General features: G+C 32.8%; 2 protein-coding genes across 2 annotated transcripts; one reads left to right on the top strand and one right to left on the bottom strand.

The window, feature by feature from the left end:
* Positions 1-459: 459 nt before the first annotated feature.
* On the top strand, positions 460-4448 carry LOC101216662 (catalase isozyme 3). Its single transcript, NM_001308916.1, is given in 6 exon segments — positions 460-533; positions 2146-3294; positions 3376-3465; positions 3566-3636; positions 3762-3855; positions 3956-4448. Coding segments are annotated over 6 exon segments (1479 nt in total). The 5' UTR covers positions 460-518; the 3' UTR covers positions 4016-4448.
* Positions 4449-4854: 406 nt separating this feature from the next.
* Positions 4855-7203, bottom strand: LOC101216893 (probable serine/threonine-protein kinase PIX13). The gene is made up of 6 exons (XM_004144193.3): positions 7042-7203; positions 6695-6936; positions 6088-6223; positions 5863-5999; positions 5649-5772; positions 4855-5537 (listed from the first exon to the last, which is right to left on the bottom strand). Exons 1-6 carry the CDS (start codon positions 7106-7108, stop codon positions 5179-5181), a joined length of 1065 nt encoding a protein of 354 aa, XP_004144241.1. The 5' UTR covers positions 7109-7203; the 3' UTR covers positions 4855-5178.
* Positions 7204-10150: the final 2947 nt, after the last annotated feature.

Here is a 10150-nt window from a genome sequence, read left to right as displayed (position 1 = left end):
CCATAATGAATGTATAGACTAGTCAAATGTTGGGATGTAAAATTGATAATTTTAGCACATGAAGAGTCGTTGAAGTGAGAAAAAAAAAAAGGAATCATAGAGTAGAAAGCATAGATATGAGATATGAATTATGTAGCAGATGATAAGATTAATTTAGAAAATTGGGACACCTATGATTAAGAAATGACAAATTAGGCATGGCAATGGACAAAAATACCCTCCAAAAATATCTTCCCATTTTGCCACGCTCCTAAAAGCCTTCTCTCATTGGCCATCACTGGATTGCGATCACAAATTAGGCCCTACACTACTCCTTAGACAAATAGATAACTACGCTTCGACTTGTCGACTTTTCTTTTACCTCCAAACGACACTCAATCAACCGTCGGTAAAAAATTATAAGAACCAAACTGTAGAAATTCAACCATAAAAACCCCACCTTCTCCTACACTTCCTTCTGCACTACTTCCATTTTCTTCCCAAACTCTAACTCTTCTTTTTTCTTCCTCTCCACCGCCATGGATCCTTACAAGGTAATTGTTGCCTTTAATTTCTTCTTCAATGCGCCTGCCCTCGTTTTCCCCATTTTATTACTCTTTAACACTTAGGATTTGTTCGCCGGAGATCGTGTGATGTTAGATGTACGGCGACGGCCGTATTTCCCATTTTGACACGGATCGGGTCGGAACCGACCCGATCGGACGTTTGTCGTGTCATATCGCCTTTGATTTTGTGTTTTTGAAAACGTAGTCAAGTCGGGTCAAATATTCTTTGGAGAAAAAAGAATTGAAAAGAAACTTTTATATATATTTGAATTCTTTATGCAATCTGATGTGTGTGTTTTTATATTACCGGAGAATCTATGAAATGGATTGAATCAATACAAAATTAAGTTCCAATCTTTTCACTAATAAAAAAATTAGTGAGGTTTGTATTTATGTTGATCCATCTTTTGCAAATATTATTAGTTAAGTGGATAATTATATCAATTTCTTTTTCTTTGTGTTTACTTGTTCTAATCATCATTTTTATTGCTATTTTTGCAACCCTATCTTTCATATAATTATTATATTTACTAACTCATCTTTATTAATAATTTTAACCTTTTACTTTAATTACTCAAACAAATCCCACTTGCTCACACCTACTCCATACTATATTAATCATTTTGATACAAATTATTGGAGAGATTTGGATCAATAACCTCTTGTCTTCACATGTACATGTGTTAGTTGTATTGAACTTTTATTGATCTCGATGTTATATGAACTGATCTATATTATACACGAAGGAAATATGTATACTATAAGAAAGATGAGTTTCAGCTGCATTATAGTAGCAAAATAGTATATGGGTTTTCTAAAAAGTAAAAAAATCAAACATTTACACTTTCTAGAAAAAAAAAAACTTAATTTCATCAGATTTGATTTTTAATGTATTTTATTTATTTTACTATTTTGACAATTTTTTAATAGTATGTTTTATTAAAAATAATATTTAGAAAAAAGAAAACAACTACTCCCACTATTTGGTTGACATTTATAGCTAAATGTATATAAGAATAAAATTTTGATACATTAGTAAATATTTTAAACACTTATATGTTATTTAAAAATAATTTTTCTAGAATGTATTGCTAAATATTTGAAAAGTAAAGGTAAACTTAATAAAATAAAGTTAATGCATTATCAATATACAAAAATAAATATAAATATTTATAATTATAACAAAATTTTAACCGGATAGATCTTGACTGTATACTATCTATGTTTATTTTAGTTACATATAGATTGCAATCTATTAGAGTTGGGTATATGTTTATGAGTTTTAACATTTAAAATAATAATTCCATTATTTTAAACAAACAATCACAATTTTCTAATATTATAATAAAATTTTGGCACTAAAATAAGTTAAAATTTATTTGGGGCGGAGTGTTGTATTCCATAATTAATTAAGAGCGTATAATTGTCCAAGTTTATGGATATATTAACCGTCAACGATGCATAGTTTTGAGTATCAAATTAAGAGTGTGTTTCAAGATTGCAACTGAAATTTAAGATCGTTCTTTTGATAAAACTTCACAACTTGGTTTGTTCAAACGGATTGCATTATTTAATTTTTGGTGTTGATTTAATTGTACAGTACCGTCCATCAAGTGCGTACAACACCCCATTCTGCACAACAAACTCCGGTGCACCAGTATGGAACAACACCGCCGTAATGTCCGTCGGAGAACGAGGCCCAATCCTGTTAGAAGATTACCAACTCATCGAAAAAATCGCCACCTTCACCCGCGAAAGAATTCCTGAACGAGTGGTCCACGCTCGTGGTGCCAGCGCCAAAGGTTTCTTCGAAGTTACCCACGACGTCTCCGACTTAACCTGCGCCGACTTCCTCCGTGCCCCAGGCGTCCAAACCCCCGTCATCGTCCGTTTCTCCACCGTCATCCACGAACGCGGCAGCCCCGAAACCCTCCGTGACCCCCGTGGATTCGCCGTCAAATTCTACACCCGTGAAGGCAACTTTGATATAGTCGGCAACAACTTCCCGGTCTTCTTCGTTCGTGATGCCATGCAGTTCCCTGACGTAATTCGTGCCTTTAAACCCAACCCAAAATCCCACATCCAAGAACCATGGAGAATTCTGGATTTCTGCTCTTACCATCCCGAAAGCCTTCTGTCTTTCGCTTGGTTTTACGACGACGTTGGCATTCCAATCAATTACCGTCACATGGAAGGGTTCGGCGTACAAGCATATTCCCTAATCAACAAATCCGGTAAGGCCCGTCTTGTGAAATTCCACTGGAAACCAACTTGCGGGGTTAAAAGCATGCTGGAAGAGGAGGCTATTAGAATTGGTGGGACGAATCACAGTCACGCCACTCAGGATTTGTACGAGTCGATTGCGGCAGGGAATTTTCCGGAGTGGAGGCTTTACATACAGACTATTGATTATGATGATCAGAATAATTTTGATTTTGAGCCGTTGGATACGACGATAGAATGGCCGGAGGATGTGATTCCGTTACAGCCGGTGGGGAGATTGGTGTTGAACAAAAATATCGATAATTTCTTTGCGGAGAATGAGATGTTGGCTTTCTCTATGTCGTTGGTGCCGGGGATACATTATTCGGATGATAAGATGTTGCAAGCGAGAAGCTTTGCGTATGCGGATACACAAAGGCATAGACTTGGTCCTAACTATCTTCAGTTGCCTGTTAATGCTCCCAAATGTCCTCACCATAATAATCATCATGAGGGTTTTATGAACTTTATGCATAGAGATGAGGAGGTAATTTGTTTAATTCTCTTAGTTTAATCTAATTTTTGTTTGTTTGTTTTTTTAATTGTTGTTTATGACTATGATGATCAGGTGAATTACTTCCCCTCGAGATATGATCCTTGTCGTCATGCTGAGAAGTTCCCGATGCCGCCCAATGTGCTCAGCGGAAAAAGAGAAAGGGTCAGTGTGTTTAAATAAATAATGGAGTGAATGAGTGATTAAAGATAGAGACAGCCATTAGTGGTAGGGAAGGGATTGATTGATTCATTTTTTTTTTCAGTGTGTGATTCCGAAAGAGAATCATAACTTCAAGCAAGCTGGAGACAGATACCGATCATGGGCACCAGACAGGTACCATATATCGTACCAACTATTGTCTTCAAACTATTTGAATTCAGCACGAAATACTAAATTACGATTTGACAATCAAACAGAATGTGACTTTGAGTTTTTGTTTTTATAATATGGTAATACAGACAAGAACGATTCGTGAGACGTTTTGTGGAAGCGTTATCGGACCCGCGTGTCACACACGAAGTTCGCAACATATGGATCTCGTATTGGAGTCAGGTATATATAAAATGAACCACCCAAAATAAGTTAATTAAGGTACTTAAGAAGCTATGTTTGTGTTAATTAATGAATATTATTATGGTAATGTACATGACAGGCTGACAGGTCATTGGGCCAAAAAATAGCATCTCGTATGAATGTGAGGCCAAACATCTAAGAAAGACCCAACAATGTTTATGGCCAACATGTATGTTGTTAATATTTGTAAGAAGATCTAAGGGCATGTCTACAAAACTAGAACTACTATCTTATGGAGGAGGAAGAACATGATGATCATCATCGTGAAATGCATCTCTCTGTTAAACAAAACTAAAGTTCTTATGTTTTTAATTTGGTTGTTAAACTTTGCTGTTGTCTCTTGAATGGGGCTGCCAAATTGGATGTGTTTTATCAACTTTGGTTGCTTCTTAAAAAATAAATTTGGGTTATTTAATTTCTCCTTTTCTTTTCTCTCCTTTGGTGTTGGTGGGGAGATGATGAGAGAAAAGTTCTACCTGTAATACCTTTTGCTTTCTACTTCCATATCAAAAACCAATTTCGATGTATTATATTCTCCTTTGAGTTATTGTAATGAATCGCATTTTAGTCCATCACTTTTGTTTGCCTTTGATCTTTTTTTTTTCTTTGATTATTTTGTAAATATATATATATATATATATATATATATATGGTTTGGTTGATGTCTCCACTTGTCTTCGGTTGATAATCATAATTGTGTATCCAACTTGGTGAGTTCAATTTGTCAACTTCTAGACTAAAAAAAATGTATGAACTAATTTGAGACGGTAAATTTAGTCTTAAAGTTCGAAAATTGGACAATCAAACCCTCCAATAACATTTGAAAAGTATCCAATTTAGTGCTTTCATTAGTAGTGTTTGTTAAATAGTTAATAAAACATGAAATTAGTGTTAAAATAAAAATAATAGGAACCTTTTGAAATGTGAAGTTAGGGTTAAAATGGGTTCTAAAATAGAAATTTGATAATGAAGAAGATGTAAGCATTAAGAACTAAATTATTATTTGGTTTCAAAATAGAACCCAAATTAAATGCTTTCTCTCCCCAAAGAGAATAAAAAATACTTTCTAAAAATTTTCATATGTTATAAAGCACAAAAAAACTAAGAAAAAGTGAGGGAGACTAACTTTGATTACATACACTATCACATCTACAAACTTAAAACAAAAAGAAAAGGTGTAAATAATAACACATAATAACCACTTAAATGGGCCAAATCCACGTAAGAGTGAATTTCAATCTAAATGGGCCTCCAATCAGAATAGTATTGGGCTTTGAGTGGTTGGAGGAGCGAGCCCACAAGTCAATAATGGCTGGGCGTCCTTGCCCTTGATTTGGGCTCCTTGGGCCTGTCTTTAAACGAACTAATTCTTTCTAGAATGACCAAAACTTCTTCCATGGAGGGCCGTTTTCTTGGGTCCGATTCCAAACATTTTAAGATCAGTTCGGCTGTGGCCCAGGCTCCTTTGGGCGAGTAGTCGTCCCCAAGCCTTGGGTCTATTAGTTTCTTGACCTTCTTCTTGCTGCTCAGTGATGGCTCCGCCCAACCCACTAAGTTGTGTGAACCACTCGGCCGGTTTGGGTCCACTGCCCGTAGTCCTGTCAGTAGCTCCAGGAGAACCACGCCGAACCCATACACGTCACTTTTTATATACAAATGTCCTGTGGAATCAGTCATTTCAATACTATCAGTGACATTAGATTTTAAAAGGCTAAAGTAATAAAGAGAAGGGAGGGGTAGGTGGGAGAGGAGGATAAGGTTAGAGAGAGCACCAGTTGCAATGTACTCAGGGGCAGCATATCCGTAGGTGCCAACTGGGTTTGTGCTAACATGGGAGTTACCATTGGATGGCCCCAGTTTCGCTAGCCCAAAGTCTGATAATTTCGGGTTGAAATTCTGAAGAAATAAACACATCAATTAAACCTCAATCATAATTCATTCATTAATCATATTAACCTACTACGAAGATGTAATTTCATTTCATACCCCGTCCAGAAGAATGTTTGAGGCCTTAAAATCCCGGTATATAACGCTCTTCTCAGATGTATGGAGGAACGTTAAACCACAAGCCGCCCCAGTGGCTATTTTAATTCGTGTTTCCCATGGTAGAGGTTCTACACCTTCTACAAAAGTTATCAAAATGTTTTAGTTAATTTCACACTAAGATACGTAGAATGAGAGTTTCGAAGAGGAAATCAAATTCATTCTTACTTCGGAATAAGTGGTTTTCCAAACTACCCCTCTGCATGTATTCGTACACCAGAAGGAATTGCTTTTCTTCCCAACAATATCCGATCAACTTCACCACATTCGGATGGCTGAATTTCCCCAAAAATTCTACTTCTGCCTGTTTTAAATAATCAAATCACTAATTATTATTTGTTACTTCCTAAAAAATTAATAATACAAACATAATATTAACAATTAACAAGATGAAGTTGGATCTCATACATTATTTACTTTATGAAAAAATTAAACACTCAAGACTGTTTGGACAAAATTTGTCACAAATAAAAAGAAAATGGAGATGGGAAATACATTTCTCATCTCTCCCCTATTTGCTATTATTTTAAGATTAGTGTTTAGTTTTAAAATTTCCATCCCTTAAATAATATAATAATATAATAATTAATAATTTTATTGTGTTTACAAATAAAAAAAGCACACATCACATTTCTTAAACTGCACACAAAATCCAAAAAGAAGAGGGGGTTTGATTATTAGAATGAGTTTTAATGTATGAAAAGGAAGAAAAAAGAGAAACCAACTAAATTTAATCAATCAATTAATTAATAAAGTGAGGGGTGGAAAAAATGACCTTCCATTCGCGTAGACCCTGGGAGCTATCGGGGTTTGACTTTTTAACGGCGACGGGAATTCCGACCCCGACCTTAGACGGAGCATAGGTGGCCTCATCAACCCATCCTTTAAAAACCCTTCCAAATCCCCCCTCCCCCAGCATAGTATCCGGCCGGAAGTTCTTGGTGGCCGTTTTGAGCTCCGTCAGGCTGTAAACTCTAAGGTTCTGCGGCTGCGTCGAACCATGTCGATTAGAACTCACTGCACCAACCAACAAACAAACAAACAAACATAGATCTAAATTACAATGAATGAATGGATATTATAAAAGGGGGAAAAAAGAAGAAAGAGAGTGATGATGATGACCTGGGGAGGAAGGAATAGTGGGGGGAGGGGTGTGGGTATCGACGGGAGTGGCGCAGAGGTTGCCCATAGGGGGATGGGGATCAGAGTCTGATTTTGGTGGGAGGGGGGAAGGAGAGGGGAAGTGATGAAATGGTGTTTGGTTTGGTTTTAGAGTAATATTATTATTATTATAAAGAAGGAAGTTAGAGAAGAGGTACTTGGAAGGACCCACGAAATTATTAAATGGTATAAAGAAAAAATGAAATGATATAAAGTTATGGAGTTTGACTTGTTCTACTTGTGTGTTGTGTGAATATCATGGCTCTTTGTTTCACTCGCCCTTCCTTTCTTAGTCCCACACCCACGTGCCTTTACTTTTTCTTTTTTCCTTTCAAATTTGTTTTGAACCCCAAACAAATATTTACCATTTTATTTCTTCCAGTACACTCCCCATTTAATAAATCTATTGCACTTTACCTATCACCTTTTTCTATACTCTACCTAAAACAAATCAAAATATTTATAAATCTACCAAAATTTTATAATATATTACTCAAATAAACTCTTATTTCTACCAATGATAGACATACTGTAATAGTCCACAATCACAAACTATGACATTTTGCTATATGTTTGTAAACTAATTATCTGACTTTTTTACTCTATATGAAAAAGGGGATACATCATGTTTGTCAATTTTTCCATGTTCAGAATAAAGGTGATTGTAACGAGGAAAAAAAATCTAAAGATATGTTGGAGAGATCAAAATAAAGTCGGTGAATGAGTTATTATAAATCATTTTATATATTGAGTATTAAATTATCGTATCCAGTGTTTTCAACTATTATGACATATAACTGATTATAATATTACTATTTCAAAATCCTACCTTGCTATGTTATTGTTTACTATTTTATACTTAGATTAAAATAGTCTACATTCAAACATAGATGAAATTAGTATAAGTAAACTAAAAGACTTTGCACTCTAAACATAGACTATCATATTTAAGTTAAAGATGATTGTCATTATATTATTTTCAAAAGCTAATAATTAATTAGCTATGTAACAACGTTGATATGAACAAAAGTTCATTAGTGATAAGAGTGATAGATTGTGTTTCTAAGAATTGTCATTATATTTACAAATTCTTTTAACGTTTTTCTTAAAGGCAATTATTTTTATGGATACATTTGCAATTGTCTAATCAAATAATTATTAGTATTTGTTTAAGAAGAAGATGGTGCAATTTAATTAAATGGTAACTTTGCATAAATGAGAGTGAAAAAAGAAATAGTGATTTTATAAAATGAGTCATTGACAACTCAGTCTTCGCTCATGTGTGTATGCTTCCTCAACAAGTTTTGATTTTATTTTTCTTATTTCAATACCAATAATAATAACAATAATAAAAAGTCCATCAATTTATAAATTAAGTTAATGTGTCAAAATGGTCAATACTGTTGTATATAATAAATATCTGATAGTAAGAGAAATTTATTCAAACACTTATTTAACTATATCACATTCTTTCATAACTATTTAATAATTATAACCTTGGTTTCTTAATTCTCATAGAATGAAACAAAATGTGTTTTAGTATTTAATTCTCTAAACATTAATAAAAAGTATAAATCTTAAAATTTTAGGAATCAAATTGAAACAAATTGTAATATTTAAAACAAAAATGAAAAATAAATTAAAAAAAACAAAACAAAATGTAATTTTAATAAGAATAAAATAAAAAAAAAGAAAAGCAAATGATTATATTTAAGGGGATGATGGTGGCGTTATTTAAGGAGTTTATACCCAAATTGTATCTATTGATTATGTGTCTATATATGTCTTCATGTGATTGGAAATAATTGCCAAGCTATATTACTAAATAATTGATAACCAATACTTTTTAGAATAAGAAACAAAAATGTTATTAGAATCAATCGTTACAAATTAATTTGAATTATACACTCCATATATTTCCTAATTGTTTTCTTTTTCTTTTAAAATTAATTTTCCAAAGTGGTAATTCTTTTATTTATATAATTTCCTTCTGTTTTACTTATAATCAATAGTTTGATGGCATTTTTTTTTTCAATGGAAAACAATAATCCTAACAACTTTTTTTTTAGTTCAATTTTCTAACAAAGGACTTTGAAAATTGTTGGCAAACAATAATTGAGAGTATTGTTCGTTATAAATCGTCTATCAACTAGATTGTTGAGAGTTAAATCAGATAAATTTACGGTTAAAAAATACTTTGTCTTAACTTTTATAAAAGTAACAATTTTGGTTTTGAATTTTGATTTGCAACCACATGGTCCATATACTCTCAATTTTACAACAATTTAGATCAATCAACTTTATCATACAACAATTAAATCCTTATTTTAGAAATTTGTTTTCAAATTTAATGAGACTAACAAACAAATTATAATAAACTCAATTATTTTTATATAATACAAAGTTTATATAGTAAAAATGTAGAAATTGCCATCTAATTATATATATTACATTAGAGAAGTAAAATGTTATAAACTTGAAAATATAAAGAACCAAATTATTACACCATAGACTAAATTGTTATAAAAATTGAAAGTATAAAAAAAATCATTACAAAGCTAGGTTTTATATGGTGAAATGTTAGAGAATAAAAGTGTTTTTTAACGATTAACTAATAATTTTATAAATAAGTATATACATTTATTTTGCGGTGAAGATAAACAAATAAGTATATACCCTTAAGAATTATTTGTAAACTTGAAAAGGGAATGAGTCACACCAAAGCCTTCGGCATTTATGTCAATAAAAAGTAGATCTGTACACACACATATATAAATATGCATATGCATTCAATCTCTCTACGTGTGGTTACTTATTAGTCAATAGAAAAATAGTCATAATGTTTTGGAAAAGGATTCTATCAACGTACATTGTGGTAGATAAGATCATAAAGTGATGTGTATGTGTACATTGTTAGATAGGATGAACTTGGTTTTCCAATGACACAATAATAAAAAGTTTTGAAGTTAAATGAGTTTTTACTTTGAGCAATTTTATCTCTCCTTCAAGAATTTTCTTTTCAGAAAATATATTCAAAGTCAAGCAAAAATTAAAATTACGAAGTCTAACG

Source organism: Cucumis sativus, chromosome 6 (genome assembly GCF_000004075.3).
Source record: "Cucumis sativus cultivar 9930 chromosome 6, Cucumber_9930_V3, whole genome shotgun sequence".
NCBI classification, from domain to species: Eukaryota; Viridiplantae; Streptophyta; class Magnoliopsida; order Cucurbitales; family Cucurbitaceae; genus Cucumis; species Cucumis sativus.
This window is presented reverse-complemented; position numbering and strand designations above follow the sequence as displayed.